The 18310-nt window shown below is 38.1% G+C and overlaps 1 protein-coding gene across 1 annotated transcript; it reads left to right on the forward strand.

Annotated features, from left to right (window-relative positions):
* The first annotated feature begins 89 nt into the window (after positions 1 to 89).
* On the forward strand, positions 90 to 16809 carry WDR75 (WD repeat domain 75). Its single transcript, XM_053471497.1, has 21 exons — positions 90 to 251; positions 2232 to 2361; positions 3255 to 3320; positions 4570 to 4666; positions 5460 to 5584; positions 5842 to 5912; positions 6044 to 6160; positions 6727 to 6815; positions 6950 to 7108; positions 8045 to 8104; positions 8815 to 8930; positions 9465 to 9643; positions 10184 to 10347; positions 10899 to 11079; positions 11606 to 11700; positions 13353 to 13448; positions 13730 to 13899; positions 14471 to 14530; positions 15257 to 15403; positions 15772 to 15863; positions 16511 to 16809. The coding sequence occupies exons 1-21, from the start codon at positions 166 to 168 to the stop codon at positions 16725 to 16727; spliced, it is 2517 nt and encodes an 838-aa protein (XP_053327472.1). The 5' UTR covers positions 90 to 165; the 3' UTR covers positions 16728 to 16809.
* The last annotated feature ends 1501 nt before the right edge of the window (positions 16810 to 18310 follow it).

Here is an 18310-nt window from a genome sequence, read left to right on the forward strand (position 1 = left end):
GCGGAATCGAATCACTACACGATGGCGAAACCATAGAGTGTACAGGGCGCTCTGTGCAGTTTCCTTTTCCACTCGATGGTCAGTTGGTGGTTCCTGTTACCCGGTTACCCACGTGTGGTGTGATCAGGTCCTGCGGGATAAGCGAGGACTGATCGACGGGAAAAAATGGTGGCTAAGGGGGAAATCCGCGTCGTTCGGTCCGGCGGCAGCAAGATTAATTACCGGAGAGCTGTCTTTTCCACGGACGCCAAGTGAGTTGTATAAGGAGGTGTTAAAGTGCTAAGGGCTCTGTCAGACATGGAGGCGGCGCGGTTTATTTACCCCAGTATAGTGTGCATAATACACTTTATACAATTATTAGGTGTGGTGTAGGCGGCGGTTGCACTATATTCCTCGGAATGCAGTGTGTTTCCCTGGGTGGCATGGTGAGCCAAATGCTATATTGTGGCGATCTGTCTGGGTTATTGTGGCACAGGCGAGGTTACACTGCATGGTAAATGTCTTATGTCGCGTTGGCATGCTGATGGCTGTGGCAGCTACCATAGAAAGCAGTGTTTACCATGGCATCTGCCTCCATTGGCCATGCAGGACATGCCGTGCTCTGGAAGTCCTAGTGTGTTATCCTTTGAGGTTTCTTGTGGGTTAAGGAGCAGTCATGGCAGAAATTATCCTTTGACAAACCTTTTATTTACTCTGATGAGGTGTTAGCCTGTTTAGGATGCGAGCAGCCTAAGGGATGAACTAGGTCAGGGTATGTTTCTATGCTCCACCCTACTACTAGAAGCGTGAAGGCACAAGCACAGAAAACCTGGTGATGCTGCTTACAGAAGTCTAGAGCATTTCAGTGATGTCCCATTTGCGATTGTTTATTAATAGTGCCAACTACTGACATGGCAATTCATGCATTACGTACATTTAAAACCAAAACTAGAATCGACAGATGAAGACAAACTATGCGTTAGTTAAAGAGATTCTTGTTCGCTAGTTTGTACTTCGTATACTAGGAAGGAGAGGATCAGTGAAGCACAGAGGTTGCCTTTTAAATGTTAAACAGTTTTATTCATTTTTCAGACATCTGTAAAGTGGGTCATGTTTTCTTCATTGTCCATGTCTCTGTAAAAAAAATAAAAATTAAAAAAAAAAAAAAATCGTATCAGATATCAATACTGGCTTAAGTACTTTGCAGGCGCTGATTCAGTATACAGATCTCATGGAGTATGTACTTTCATACATGTTTAGTACATTTTACACTTACAACTGATTTTAGCAATGGACACAGTGGCACATTGAATTACATTACATTACATTTTATTTACCATATTTGCTCGATTATAAGACGAAGTTTTTTCAGAGCAAAAGCTCTGTAAAAAAAACAAAAAAAACCCTTGTCTTATAATCGGGGTCGTCTTATAATCAAACCTCAGATAGGTCTGACTATGAGACTAAGATCCAGATCTCCTGCAGCGCTGCAGGGGACCTGGATCCTCCTGTTCCCCCCCCCCAGCTTACCGGTGCTTCTGAGTCCCCGATGTATAGCCGGGGCAGCGCGTAGATGTCTACGCGATTCTCAGGCTTTTTCTTTTTTTCCTAAATTAATATTCAGATTTTGGGGGGTCGTCTTATAATCGAGCAAATACAGTACATTCTGTAGTGCTGTTACAAAATCACAGTGAAAACTTACAACAATGACATTGTACAAAAACGTTCAGAATCATTAACACAATAGTCATACTGTTGCAGGCAGAGAAAAGAGACCTCTGTGAGCTTACAATCTATTAACTATATGTGCCTGTTAGCAGATCCAACAGTGTCACTACAGCGGGACTTGCCAGGGACCAGCCTTAAATTGTGCATGTATGAGGCTAACATATATGTTGTCCCTTCTATGAAGTGCATGCTAGTAATCGATAAATTGTAATTCCCTGATTCTGCTGATTTAGAGATTTAGAATTAGGACAGGGTAATTGTCCATAGCTTTGTGCATATTCACTACAGAGAAAAATCCTGTATTTGCCACGTATATATATATATATATATATATATATATATATATATATATATAATTAGTGATCTCCCTGGAATACCGTATATATCTCACAACCCAAGACACAGGACAAGTTCAGGATATGGGAGATATATGAAGTCATCAATGGCCTATGTATTAACACATAGAAATTAGATATTTCTGACATAGATCGCTGACTTCTTATGAAACCATTTCTTTTTTGCAGATACCTCCTCTGTGTTTCTGGAGACTACATCAAGTTGTTTAGCACATCCACAGAAGAATGTGTTCATGTGTTGCAGGGTCACAAAGACTTGGTGACTGGCATCCAACTGAATCCGAAAAACCACCTGCAGGTAGGATACCTAACGTTTGAGGCAAATGGAAAATAAGCAGACTTTCACTGAATTAGCTGTTTTCAAGGGTCTTGTACTGTACAGGCAGACTAGGTATAACTCCGGCAAGTCCACCAAAGCCATGTTCAGCCATACGACACGCAATTAAAGTAAGTGGGGGGCACTGTTAGGCACTAGCCCACCTGGCAACTGAAATGGGTGGTAACGAGCAGGTCTGCAGTTACACATCTATCGCTGATAAGCTGGCATTAGATGTTGACATTGTCCATTCTTTATTGGCTGCATGGACGTTTCCCTCCTGCGTACAATGTACGGGTGTCCCTGTAGCCAGGCTAGTTTTAGCAAAGGATGGACCATTCTGACGCCTGGACCCTCAGATTAACACAAAACACCAAAGTGGGACATAGATTAAAACCTTTACTGATAATGCATATAGTAAATATATATTGGTAGCCTTAAACATTTGGCTCCATTCACTAAAAGAAAAGTTAAGTTTTGGTTGGCCCTGTATATATAGTGCCGTTAGTCCGCCCTTTCCATGGAATGATATATTATTCAGTGCCAGGTCAGCCCTTCTTGCTAGAGAAAGTTCTCACAGTTTGCCCCTGGTTTGCATTTGATCTCTGCTTCAGCGATGGGGGCAAACTTGTGTTGAAGTTAGTTTTGCCCCTTCTGTCATTGTTGCTCTTTTATGCTAAAAAGTAGATTTATATTATATATTATTATATTATTGTTTTGGGAAGTGCTGTATGCGATGTTTGTCATGTAATGTAATAAAAATAGGAGTTGCCTCTGATAATGTTTTCCTAATACTTTTCATTTAAACAGAAAATTAATACTTGTTTTTATAATCTTAATCTGTATTTTAACAGTATGTTTTATTTAATTCACAGCTTTATTCATGCTCTTTGGACGGTACTATTAAACTATGGGATTTCATGGATGGCATTTTAATAAAGGTAATGTTCTTAAACATTAGGGGTCCTATGGAATACATAAATGTAATTACTAGGATTAAAGACCCCTGATAATGTTCAGAAACAGTCTACAATAAATGAGATTAGTTATCGGGGAATAATCATGTAGACCGCACACTTCCCCATGGTGTTCATGAAGGCTGCATTTTAATACATATACAGAGCCCTCGTCTCATGTTGGCACCCTTGGTAAATCTGAGCAAAGAAGGCTGAGAAAAATGTCTTTATTGTAAAACCCTTTGATCTTTTCTTCAAAATATACACAAAAATACTCAGATCTGATGGATATCAAACAATTGCAAACATAACGCAGGTTTATCCAACGATAAATTGTGAAATATCTCAACTATCTTCAGACACAACTGGAACTTCAAATGGGGTTGGGTTCTATGGTCAGTTTAAACCAAAATAGAGCTTTTTGACAATAAACACCAGTGGGTTTGGGGCACATAGAGAGGTAGCTGTATGGGAAAGTACCTCATGCCCACGCTTAAATGTGGTGGTGTTCTGGGGATGCTGTTTTTCTGACAGGACCTGGACATTTAGTTAGTATACATGGCATCTTGGACTCCATTTAATGTCTGTTGATGTTTGGTAAACGTCTGACTGCCTCTGCCAGAAAGCTTTAAATGGGCTGGGGATGGATTTTGCAGCAAGACGGCGATCCAAAGCATACATCAAAATCAACATCAAAATGGTTTACTGACCACCAAATCAAGGTCCTACCATGGCCATCCCAGCAGACCCTTGTGGGCAAAAGTGCAGAGGAGAGTCCATCAGCATCTGCATCTGCCTCAAAATGTGAAGGCTCTCGAGAGACTCTGTATGGAGGAATGGTCTCAGATCCCCTGCCGTGTGATCTACAACCTCATCATGCATTGTAGGAGAAGACTCAGAGCTGTTTACTTGGCAAATGGAGGTAGCACCGGCAGCTGTTACAGGAGGTCGGGCAGCAGAAAGCCGGCGATGCTGACAGGGGGGAGTCCAGGCTGTCAAACAGACAGATCTCCCATGTAGCGACACGGATCGGTTTCTTGAGATGCATTTTATGGACATATCGGTACTTCTGTAGGGGTCTGAAGGGGTTAATGGTGTCAGTGTAGTTTTATTTATGGAGGAGAACTCGGGTAGGGCCATAATAAAGTAGTCTTCATTTTAATTTTTAAGGGTTTCCAAGCCCACACAGTTTATTACTTTTGCAGAACTAACAATATATTTCCTTTCATTCCAGACATTTTCTGTAGGGTACAAACTCCTTGCCTTGTATACAACTGTGAGTGCAAGTACCATCTATGCAATTATTCCGAAGAATAACAACGCAGCCTCAGGTATGATCCATGCCACCAACCCGAATGTATATCGTACACAAATATTACAACTGATCTGTGGGTGCAGTGCATAGAATCCTACAGGACCACTGCAGTCCTGGGTGTCGGTATATAATTAGTATGATTGCTTACCATAGATCTAAATGTATCCACGTATATATTACATCCCTAGGACATAAATATTATATAGCACATATCTGGAGAATTATGTTTGCATCATTCCTAGCGAATATAGATTGTGTGGTTTTGTGTATTATTCAAGATGCCTCTGCAATCCTCTGATTATCAGTCTTAAAAGAGCATAGGATGGCACTGGGGTTTACTACGGGACCAATTATTAATTTTCATTTGTGTTTTAACCTGTTAGAAATAGACCAGTTAAAGGTTTGTGCAGCGTAGATATTATACAACATCAAATGCAAAATAAAACAAAGTGCCAAATAAATTCTGCCCTCTATATCTTATTTTGTTTCATTAAATGGCTTAAAGAGAAAAAGAAACAGAACAAAGGGAGATTAGAAGGCTAATAAAGAGAGTAAGGTAGGAACAGGAAAAAAAGGCCTTTCAAGCTGTTGTCACAGGCTGGAAGCGGATACCAGCCTTATTTAATGGAAAAATCAGGCTTATCAGTTGCCAAAACTACTTTTATTATAGCACAAACTTATTTTGGAAGCCAGTATCTCAACTATAAATTTGAAGGCATTTTTGTCCATAGAAGTAAATTTTAACAAGCATTGTCTTCTAATGTTTTAAATATCATAATACAGTTTTGAGTCTTTTCTTTCTTTTCTAGATACTTTTCAGCTGATTTCAATAAAACTACCAAAGTCGACTAATCAAGAATGTAAAGATACAGAGCTGACCACGATATTTGACGATGTTAGCCCGTCACCCAAATGCACAGCAGTAGGAAGAGATGTAAGATTTGTTCCTTTGCATTTTGTATTCATTTTATATATATATATATATATATATATATATATATATATATGTGTGTGTATGTATAAAATGAATATATATAATATATAATATAATATATATATTTATTTTATTTTTAAATGTCTAAATTTAAGGTTGTGATTTAGGTGTTTAAAACATTTGATCTTTGTGGAAGTGCTACAGCTACTAGTCTACTCCAGTATGTAATAATCTCATATATGCAAATATATTTTTAGGGTGAATATATTGCTACAGCCAAGGGACTTAACCTCTTTGTGTACTATTTCAAGAACAAGAAGTATTTTAGGTAAGTAGGTGATGTTTGTTTTGTGTCGGTTCTTTCTGGCAGTGAGTTTAAATTCTTACTGGTCCACTTACCTATCTATAAAAATAAAATTGCTCAGTAATGACAATGACTCTTTTTCTTGTTTTGTGAAGGATGCCGTTAAGTCCTACTTCCAAGAAAGGCGCTAATAACATCTTCGCTGTTGTGGCATGTCACCCTAGCGAGGACTGCATAGCCACCGGGCACAACGATGGAAGAATACGCCTCTGGTAAGTAAACAGACCCAACGTGGAAGCACAAATGTTCTTACCCAATTTAAAGTTATGTTAAACTTTATTTATTGCCCTTAAGAAAACTATTCAGCAAACCTTACTTATGTGAAGCAGAGGTTTTGCACAATTGTTGCATTAAGCCTTTCCGTTGGGGAGGGAAATTGCCCTCACATTTCAGTTCTGGATCTACCTGGTATGTTGATGGCACAAGAGAGTTAAATCTGGAGTGGGGAGTTCATCTCGAACTTCTTTTATATGTTAAAAAAAAACGGCTACCTGGTCAGTAATTCTGTGTATCCATGTCTGAAAAAAATGTTTGTTTTTGTTTGTTTTTTTTAAAATTTAACAAGCTGCCTGTTTGCATCCCTTGTTGCCTCTAGTTGGGTACCACCTACTTAGGCAATAGGCAAAATTAAGCCGGGGTGCGTCTGATCGTAAATGAGATCTCATTTACTTTGCCCATTGCAATCTTCTACGAACTATGCATTTTTTTGGCATATAAAATATAACAAAGGGGAAAAAAATATTGTTGCTGTGTTAATTGACTTATGTTTTACCAACAGGAGAAACTTCAACCATAAACAGGACTATACCTACACATCCCTGCATTGGCACCATGATGTTGTCATGGATTTGTCTTTCTCTGCCCAAGGTCAGTTTTAATCTGCTTCTAATTCATATAGTGTGTGTATTTTTCACTTCGCTTTTTAGTTTATTTGTCAAGACCAGCTTTCTTTAAAAAAAGAAATAAATGAATAAAGTAAAAAATGCTTTTCTTCTGTTCAGGAACAAAGCTGTTCAGTGGAGGGATTGAGTCGGTGCTGGTGCAATGGACATTTGGCTCGGAACAGAGTAAAGAATTCCTGCCGCGTCTTGGAGCAGCCATTGAGCACATCTCCACCTCGCCTGATGGATCTCTGCACTGCACATCTCATGCAGATAACAGTAAGCTTACTGGGAAAAGGGTTTGCCTCCTGTTTTAATTAAAAGCCAGAGCCTTGGTCCTTCATGTGTGTTTCTTTCAAAAAAACAGGAGATATCCCTAGCATAGGTTGTGGCCCTATAGCGCTATAAAGTAGTCTTTCACTCAGTCTTAGCATTACCTGGACCAAACAAATAAAAATACTAAAATCTTCCAATGAAAATAAATGTTATTCATTAATTGGGATACACAGGAGGCAGTTGATACAACTGGTGTTTAAGAAATACAAAAATACATTTATAATAATCCAAAGCATTTAGATATCCTCAAGATTGTAAGCTTGCGAGCAGGGCTCTCTCTACCTAATGTATCGGTTTGTCTTAGTCTGTCAGTTCTCATCTTGTCATACCCCTTGAAAATATGTTTTGTATTAAGCGCTGCGTACATTGTTGGAGCTTTATAAATAAAAGAGAATATCATACTTGCCACAATACAAGGTGTATATGATTAAAGACCATGATATCGCCCCATTTTTCTCTGCTGGAAACCTTTTGTCAACTGGTGTGTTTGGTGTTTTTTTTGGTCTTGGCACACGTGATTATCCACAACTGACATAAGTATCCCAACTGAGTATAAAACTTTTGACATATATATATATTATATACATACACACACTAGATTTTTAATTTCTTTGCTCCAGATATCTGCTGATTTCTTCAAACATAACATGTGGCATATTTTATTTTATTTCAATTTATTTTGATCTAGGGTAGATTATCACCCTCACTTTGAATCAGAGACCCATTTTTCCCTGCATATTTCCCTCAATTTGCCTTTTTAAATGTATAAATGAATTTTAATATATCGGTATATAAACTGTTTATACAGAGAGCCAAGCTTTTAAAAGACATACTGAAATGTGTGTTTCGTTTCCTACCATCTTCTCTCCCCCATTACAGAGATCTCCATCATCAGTGCCGGTTTAAAAGTTTCTGCTGTCATTCAAGGCTTGGTGAAAGGTAAACTTACACTTTTTGTGACATTAGTTCTACTTGCAAAGGGGAAACCTTAACAATGCAAATGTGTAGCAGGGTATGAAGGTGCTTTTCCACCATTTCTGTTGAATCTATTACTTTGTAGTACTCTTGAATGTCCAAAGCCTCCCCATAAATAATTGCTTAATTATGAAAAGTTGTTTCATTTTTTTATTTTTGCAGAAACACTTTGTCACATGACATCAAATCTCTAATCCAAAGTGTACGTGTTTAGCATACTAGATGCGTTATAAGTGGGATGACGCATGTTAAATGTCTAATTCATCAATAGGAATGTCTTTACATTAGCTTTTTTTTTTTTTTGCTTGCTCCCATCTAAACATAATGTTCATCATTCTGTCTATAGTCACCGCTCTAAACTTTCATCCTCTGTTCTGTTTGTCGTGTTGTTGGTATAGATATCAGATCATCTTTACTGCTGCCTCTGTGCAGTTTGTTCCCCTTGTATTTATATTGATTACTGGGCCCATAACCACACCGATCCTTCCTCTATATAAAATAGCAGTACGGCAAATAGTATTACTCCCTCTGTAGCGCGCATCATACCATATGTATCCCATTGCTCTATCCACACTCTTGTTCCTATCAAGCAGGGGCTGATTTAAAGTCCAGTTTGTTATCCTTAATGCCCTTTTATATAGGGATTGATGTTAACTTTTTGTTTGTTTTTGTAGGAAATGATGTTAAGACCGGCTTGACCTTTGATCCTAAGAGCAAGGCCTTGGTTCTGAATGGGAAACCAGGTCATCTCCAATTCTATTCACTACAGAAAGACAAGCAGCTCTATAATGTAAGTTCATGCCAACATTTATTTCAGGGACAAAAATCATCTATACTCGTGGGAACAGTGATAGATGCCATTCCAAAACTATTTTGTGTTTTGGTGCCTGTCAGTCAAAATCCTGTTTGTTGTTTTAATAACCCACAATATTGTGAATATAGGCTGTAGCATTTCTTCTACATTACTAAAATTACAATATATATGGGGGGATTATTCACTAAATGGAGAGTTTGCCAGAGAAAATGCTGCCCTTTCACCTATAAAGTCTTTTTTTGCATAAGTTTATAAGCATGTCTACAAAAAGAGCAATACATTACATGCTAAATCAACTCCATAATACAGTGTCCAGAGCTGTGAAGTTGGAGTGAAGGAGCATGCACTCCATTGTTGCTGAAAGGAATGAATGGCAGTCCATAAATGCAGAAGAAATCCTCCTGAGATATACAAACCAAACTGTGAGAGAGTGGCTAGGACTAGCCTAACATTTTCGGTACTATGTGGTTGTGCAGAGGGTTAATTTCTGGTTTATCTTTCTGTCCTCAGCTAGATATTGTGCAGCAGGAATTTGTGCACCAAGCAGGGCTACAGTACATGGATTTGGTGAAAGCCGCTTTCAACAACAAAGGCGACTGGTTGGCGACGGTGGAGGAGTTACAAGGAGCCGATACCGAGGGACTTGAAATACAGCTGAAGTTCTGGGAATATCAGGAGGCATCCCAGAGGTAAATGTTTGCAATGTCTCAACAACATCATCTATTAAAGACTTACTGCCCCAGACACCCCCAACAACAATCCATGCATATTAAAGTTATTGATTTCAATGAGAGCACTTTTATATCACTTATTGGCTACCGATCAGAAGCGAGTATTATTGGACCACATGGGGGCTTCAGCAAGTCTATTTACTATTTGAGAGAATGCCTATTAAAGTGCATTATGATGTTTGGTACATTAAACTGTCCCTTTAATTCTGAAAAACACCTGTTTGTTCACTTTTTCCCTCTACGGTATTAACCCCAGATCTTATTTTATGGCTTTTCATTACATGAAATGACTCTTAAATTATTTTAAGGCAATTAATTGGATGTAAGGCGTTACATCTTTCTATATAAAGTCCTCTAGTCGCAACAAAAGGTATCTTGTTGACTAGTCTTTCTTGATTAAGGCATGCACAATAGAAACATGTTGATTAGCCATTTTTTGTCAATGCTTTAGAAGTTCCATTTTCAAAAAACATTCTATTTTTTTTTTTTTTTTTAAAGCTTTGTTTTGAACACCACCGTAAACATGCCTCACGAAGATCAAATCACCTCCATGTGCTTCTGGAGCAGAGACCGTTCAGAGAAAGATGCTCCTTCTTTGGTAACTACAGGAAAGGATGGTCTGTTTAAAGTCTGGGTGCTGCGAGATGACTCTGACATATACAGTAAGTAGGGACAGATTCTTATGTTACGAATATTATGCATAAATCTCAATCATTTGTATTTATTTTTTTTTATGTGTGAAGCGTTCCTTTTCTATATATTGGAGAGCAGATGAACTACAATGTCAGTGTAATTCTTAGACTAACTTGAACCACAGTGAACAAATGTGCAGTATACAATTTGGCCAGTAGGTGGTGTTCATTACCTCTATTCGCTTACTATTATAGCAGGCCATTGACAATACCAAGAATTTTACCATTCCCATTCCCATTGTGCTTTTGGACTGCTATCTGTAATTGGTATTATATTTTTATTAGCAGGCTAAATATACTTATCATATAATCATTCTAAAAAAAGTCTCCCATGTATTGTTAGCATGTGTGTCTATTGTGCATGTGATATATATATATATATATATATATATATATATATATATATATAATACCTTGTTTATATTTACTGTAGGATGCGACCTTGCATTTGATATGTCTATCATGGCTGTAAAATCAGTAATGAACTAACTCTTCTTCTCCTTTACATCGTGTGCTTGTAGAGCAGAGCAGTGGCTGGTTCTGTGATTTTGTTGGCAGCTACCACAAAAACAAGGCAACGTACTGCAGCTTCTCTGAGGATAGCTCGCTGCTGGCTGTCAGTTTCGAAGAGATCGTCACTATTTGGGATACTAGTTCCTGGGAAATGAAAGTTACGTTCTGCCATCCACCTGGAAGAATCCGGTGAGGAAATAGTTATGGTTTGGCCCAAGTATTCATATTAGATCCCCTAGCCCTCTTTTTCTTTCTGTAAATTAAATAACATAGAACGTGATGACAGATAAGAACTATTTGGCCCATGTAGTCTCCCCTTTTTTCGGATGACTCAGACTTTGGTCAAACACCCCGTTGATCAAAACCACTGTCTTTGCTTTCATTACTCACACTCGCATTCGCTCTCTCTCAATGACTACTTTCTCTGACAACCACTTCTTTTTCCTTTTCCACAGCTCTGCTTTTTCTCTTGCCTCTTTTTGTTCTTCTGTCTTTGTTCTTCTGTTCGTTACATTACATTTACACCTGTTTCACGTGATGAAATGTTATTGACAAGTTAGGTGCCATGGAATCCTATATCTGATTCAATGTACCATTAAAAGCAAAATAGATTTACTATTGCATCTCATTTAGAAATAAGTGGATTTTTCAGAAGACGCTGTTAGAGCCTATCATCATGGCCTGATCATTTTCTCTAACAACTGTTTTTGTGCAGGAGCCTGTGTTTTGGAAGAATGAACTGCTCCAAATACCTTCTTGCTTCTTCCAGTAATGGATTCATAAACTGCTGGAACCTACTAACCTGCACACGTAAGATTCTTATTTTATTTTATTGGATAACTCGGTTAAGCCCTACGTGAATTTGCCCCTTTAATTTTCATATGAGCATATTTAGAATCAAACCTTCCATTTTTAGGCTATGTGTGTGTGTGTGTGTATATATATATATAAATATATATATATATATATTTATATATATATATATATATAAATATATATATATATTTATTTATATATATATATATATATATTTATTTATTTAGTTACGTAGAAAATAAATATAACTGCTTCACTGCTTTGGAAGCAAGGAAGCTTTTCCTGATGATCTTGTATAAGCCAGTGATACAGATTGTTACTTATCAGTAAGACCCAAACTAGCACGGCCTTAGCCTGATTGATCCACTGGTACATTTAACCTTCTTTCAGGATTAAAAAGGATATTGGTTTGATGAGAAAGGTACATACAGTTGGCATGAAATGGAAATGAATGTGACACATCTCCTTTACAAATGTAACTCAATTTGCTGTGATTAGGACACCTAGCATTTTTAATAGTGATGTAAAACTGGTGTGTATGTTTCATGTTCGATTCGATGACCTGGCAGCACATACAAAACCTAAACATAAAATAAGCGGATGAGTGGAAATGTTACGGGAAGTATTCTTGGCTTCCGTGTTGCAGCTGTGTCTATTCTGTAACAGAGGTCCCATTGAGTGGCTACCTGATCTGATATTTGAAGGAGGTGTTGATTTTGGCTTGTGAGGTACACAGATGTGCTGTCTGGTGGTTCGGAGGGCTGCTGACCTTCACAGAATTCTCAGCATCCTCATACATCATTACCAACACATTTTAATTTTGTTCTGCATAACCTCCAGTTCACAAGATTTCTCCTACATGGCACATAATTTCCGACTGGCCGTTAATACTGTACAAACAAAACGCCAAGTAACATTTATTGAGACATATCAAAAAACTAACGTTCACATTTCGAGGCTCCGTTCTTCGTTTTTTGTGGTTTGCTGACTTTACCCATCTTGTAGAGGATTTTTTTTTGATCTCTAACTACTTTAGCTTAAAGCAAGTTGACTTTGGAAGTGTTTCTCCTTTTTCCGAGAAATTATAAGAACCCTTAATAACTAAAAAAAAAAAAAAAAAAAAAAAAAATATCCCTAGAATTTTAAATAAACTAGATCTGTTGCCTTTTGCATCAATTTCCTCCATTTTGAATTCCTGTTTCACAAGCAGTCATACTATTGCGCTACATAATCAATAAATAATAAGAAAGCTTGTTGATCGGTCGGTCCATGCTGCTGTCTGAAAATTGAACAGTACTGTAAAAGCTCTAGCATTCTGTAGGGGGCGCTCTTGTCTGATGTTCTGCTTGTCTGCACCTTACTGATCACCAGCGCAGTTCCTGGGTCTGAAGCATGTACTTAATTTTAACCCCTTCACGACAAAGCCCGTATGTATTGTCATAAATGGGTTTAAGGGGTTAATGCGCCATTATCAATATCCTATATAATGCTGTATTTAATCATGTGCATATCAGAAATGTCCGACTCCTTTTACTAAAGGCCGTTCAGCCAGGGTTTTGAGCACATCCTGGTGCGTACGTAGGTATATATTTTTGGGATATCAGGTTCTGCTTGTCGGACCCTGTGTAATTGTCTCTGTTTTATAGTGGCGTGGAGGGCCCAGCTTGATGCCGCGATTCTGGAGCCTGACTCTCAGTCTGAAAATATTGCTGCCTTCTCATATGCCACTGGAAGCACAAACTGTAAGTAAAACACAAAGGCTTGTGATCTTACGTATAACCTAGGGCTTTGATGGTGATTTAACATGTTCTTGGCATGTCAAGGGTTATTCGTGTCTTTATTAATAGCTGTATCGCATTATTACAGCTTGGCTCCTTTGGTGTCTTTCTTGGGTCAACCAGATTCTGTTGTCCGCAGGAGCAATATCCATTGTCCAAAAATGGGGACGGTTTTATGACTTACAAGACAGCGCGGCAATATTAACACTTCTGTAATAATTTTAGTGATTTCTTCTTTGGTCCAGTGATAGTTTTCAAACCTGATGAGCCGAGACCAATTTATATCCAAAAAGACATCTGCCGTGAGAAAGTACAATACGCTTTGTTTGTACCAAGGGACGTCCCGGAAACTCCACTTTCAGATAGCCACCACTGGCTTATCCGGTCTCAGCTTTACTTTCTCACAGAAATCCAGGTAAAAAGATTAAATGTTCCAATATATATTGCTACAGATAAACATTTGGATGTGACTTACTAATATTTTATTAATTGCTGTTTAATTACCAGGCAGGTAATATTAAAGGGCAATTATTTGTTTAATTGGCCGAAAATATCATTAGTAAGACTAACTGTCCAGAGTCTCATAACTTCAACATTTCAAGGATGCTTGTTTTGGAGGTGCGATCAGAGGTGTATCTAATGCAGCGATGACATTTAATATGTATTTGTGACATGTTTAATACTACTTTATGGAAGATAAGAGTATCATCAGGGGAGGAAAGCGGGATAGAGGCGTTTTGGTCACACAGAGAGGCTTGAACTCCTAAAGAAAGGGACATTTGGGAGGTATGAAATATCAACCTCGCTTTATCTAGCCAACACTTGTGTAAGTCGGCTTGTAGGAAACAAGTTATGCAGGATTGAGAATGTTTATTGAACTCTAGTGTTAACTACTCAATTTAACTTTACCTTGACACGTTAATTAAACTTTATGCTCCGCATAAACGGTCAGCTGCTCTAACTGTGTTTTATATCGTTTCTTGTAGGAGCTGATGACTTTTAGTACAAAATCGCCAGAGCAGAGACTCGCTCCTTTAAGCAAGCAGGTACGTTGATCACACGCTCTTGGGCCACATGAAATATTTTCAACCTTCACCTAACTATTTTTTTTTCCGCTCATAAACATGTCCTGCTGACTAAGGCAGAAGGATAGCTAGAGGCAGTTCGCCAACAATGAAGTGAAAGCTTTGGTCAAAACAAAAGTAAACTAATTTTGGTTGGCAACAATTTACCCTCTCGTACTTGACATTGAAGATGCATCTACCCTGAACGGTGGTCCTCGGCTTTAGTGCTCTTGTTGACCATAGTCCAGTAAGTCCAGGTTTTGTGGGTTTATCAGATCTGGATGACTGACTTCTGTGTGCCGATCAACCCCATCCATGACAAGCAATCATGTAGCGATTGAAAATGAACCCAATGAGGTTTTTTTTGTTGGAAGTCGGCTTAATGGCCCCTACACATATGCAGCCACTGTGGGTGGATTTCTGCTGAGGTCAACAAAATATTTGAATTACATTTAATGGATCTTTTAATTTCGGTATAATCGTGGTCTTCTCTAACATGGATGTATGTTTTATATCCTCTCCTTGAGTTAAAAAGCTGAGCCTTCACCAAAAAACAATTAACATATGTATCCTAAATATTTGTCATGGAGCAGTTCATTTTTATGAATGTATTTTTGGGAAAATGTTCATAACGAGTTTAATCACAGTAGTGTGAATCGGTACCATAAACTGCACTGAATATTCTTTTGTTGTACTTCTTGCTTTCAGTCAGCAGCGGAAGAAAGCTTGCCTGTTACACCTTTTCACATACTTCTGGGAAAGAAACGGCAGCAGGAGCAAGAAAAGCAGGACCTAGAAATGGGGAGGTCGTCGGCCAGCAGCCACAAAGTACAAGGAGTGGTCGCCATTAAAGAAGTACGTGTCCTTACTATTGGGCTTTGGCCAGAGGCAGTAGTCACCATCCCTTGGCATAATGTATTTTATTTGTTTAATCCCGTTTGTGCTGATCTAGTGGCACTAATCTTGACAGCCATATTGAGTCTAATAAGAAGTACAAAACCACACATCTTAAAATGATGGAGTATTCAAACTTAATTTGTTCAGTACTTATGAACTGTAATTGTCGGTATTACATTAAAACTGTACGGTACTTGGAGCAGGATTGACGGCTCCTTCTAGGTTTGGTCCGTCTACAGTCATCATTGTGTTTAATCCGTGCTGTTGACATACAGGGATGGTTTGCCAAAAAATTCATACATCTTTCTTATATTCATTATTTTCAGCTTCTTCATACTCCGGCCCATGTTTTACCACCTACAAACGTGTTGTGTACCATTTTTGTGAACGCCTTGTTAATCTCCAAGCAAAGAAAAAGGTATTTTTTCAAGTGAACATTCATATTCCTCTACCCATAAGAGTTCTTCGCTTTGTTTCATTCCTTTTTTCCCTTGGTCACAGAACTTCCTGAAATGGAAATTAGGCAAACGGGTGTACTAACTAATGTTTCGACAAACCAAGCTTAAACAGCTGCTGGTCTATTCACTAAAAGAGTGTCAAGTTTAAAACTTTAAGTTGGTCAGTTTTTGATGAGATCGACTCATTGCTGTTTGACACAACTGTCAAGCGCTTTTTAAAAGAACCGTTTACTGCCCAGGGCAGCCTCACAAAGTTCTTTAATATGCATTCTTCAAAAACCTTTGCTGCAGAAGTTATTCTCCTGTGTTCTGAACATTCTTGTCACTGATTGGTTTGAAGCTAGCCAACGGTCTTCTTTCCCGAAATGCAATTTAGTGAATTTATCCCTATGATCATAATTGGTTGCGATGAATTTTCGTCCATTCGGTTTTTAATTAGTTTTTTTTTTCATGTATGGCTAATTTTAAAATCAATTGATTTCATTATTTCCTTAGCTCTGCAGTGAGACCTAGTGTATTTAGTCAGATGAAACTGTTTAAGGGCAGTACTGGTGACCCAAGATGACATTAAGCTCCCAGATATTAATGTATCTCTTGTGCCACTCAGCACCCAGGATGAAGCGAACAAGGATGTGGAAATGGAAAGTGAAGAATCAGGGGAAGAATCTGAAGAAGAAGAGGAAGTAGTAGGTGAAGTTACAGAAGACCAGGAGCCTTTCCCCACTGCCTTCTCAGATGACCTACCTCAAAAATTGCCGAAGTCTCAAGAAAAAGAACTGCGCAGAATACGAAAGACAGATTTCAGCTGGATATCGGCTTTGTAGGACTGTCCCACTTCCTTTTGCACCTTCTATTTTTATATTGATCTTAACTCTTATATGACTGAAATAATATACCTTAAACCAACATTTAACTGTCTTGTGCCCTTTTTGCTTCGTAAGCTCTAAAATTGAATGTTTTTTGGGCCAACAGGAAAAATCCAACACTTGTAGTTACAGTGTTACCATGTTTCATGGTCGGCCATTTGAAATTTAGTGACATGGAGTTTGGCCTTTTACAGTTTACTAAGTTGAGTCATGTACTAATAGTGCACATTTGAGAGACGGAGAGAGTTCTCCTAAAACCTGCTTATTAAAGGAACATCTAAGCCTCTCAAACCCTGAGTATAATTAAATATTAATGCATAGTAAGCACTATGGGATTTAAGAAGGCACGTGTTATCTCAAAACTATAACTGTCCAAACCGTAGAGGAAGTCATGCATGTATGAGGGCCATCTAACACATGTTCTGGTCTCGCATTTCTGGTCACATGTATCTCCCCCCTAGTGTGTGCCACACAGGATATGACACAAACAGCTATAAACCTCTGGTTGCCAAATTGACAGCTATGGAGGCCGGGGCTTCGCCGCAAAAAGTGAATTTCTAGTTTTGGAGAGATTCATATACATGCCAAAAATAATAAAAATACAAAGATAGAAGTAAAACATGCACACATCAGAAGCTGGCAATGTGACTGTATGGATTGCAGCTAGGAGTAAAGGTGCATGCATAAATCATACAACATAAACACGCGTCATACATACATGTTCTAATAGGAATTGTCTTCACAATTCTGAATAATCTTTATTCTTAAGAGCCCCTGAAACGAATGCATGCTTACCTTCTCAACTTAGATCAAATAGTAAACATGTATCCGATGTAGACAGACGATATATGTGTAATATGAATATATATGTATCAGCTTTGCTGTGTTTATATTCCCTGTCTGGCCCACTTAGCTGTGAAATAGATCGAGGTCTATTGTGCTGTTTGGTATATGTGGTACAATGAAGCAGAGAGCCCCAATATCATTTTATAGGATTATATTCAGCATAAAAGCAATGTTGCGATGTCAGTGGACTGTCCTGGCCCACCTGCCTCGAGCAAAGCCCTTTAGCCAAGACGTCTGCTTAGAACCCCTGAAACCTTGGGGAGTATAAATTGCTTATATTTGTACGTGGCTTGTAAGAAATGATGATGGAGGAAAAGCTCTTCATCAAGCTCAGTCATTGATTTATGATTGTTTTTGCATAGATAGCTATAAAAATAATGTATTTCTTGATTTATGATTTTTATTTTTTAGTAGACAAATTTAGGACATTTTTATAAAGTCTGAAGAATACTTGACACGCGAGGTTTGATGCTATATGTGTGTTTTTCATGAAATATATTTAGCGTAGAATGATCTACATCATTCTACACTATCAGAATGTCTGTGTTTAGAATATATATATTGACTGGTGTATATAAAAATGCCTACTTGATAATATCTAATTTTTTAAGAGCAGTTTTAAAAATCAGACTTGTGTTGCATAAAAAAAAATGAAAAAGTATGTCATTTATCCTCCGTCTACCCTCTTCCCCTCC

This window comes from Spea bombifrons, chromosome 7 (genome assembly GCF_027358695.1).
Source record: "Spea bombifrons isolate aSpeBom1 chromosome 7, aSpeBom1.2.pri, whole genome shotgun sequence".
NCBI lineage: Eukaryota > Metazoa > Chordata > Amphibia > Anura > Pelobatidae > Spea > Spea bombifrons.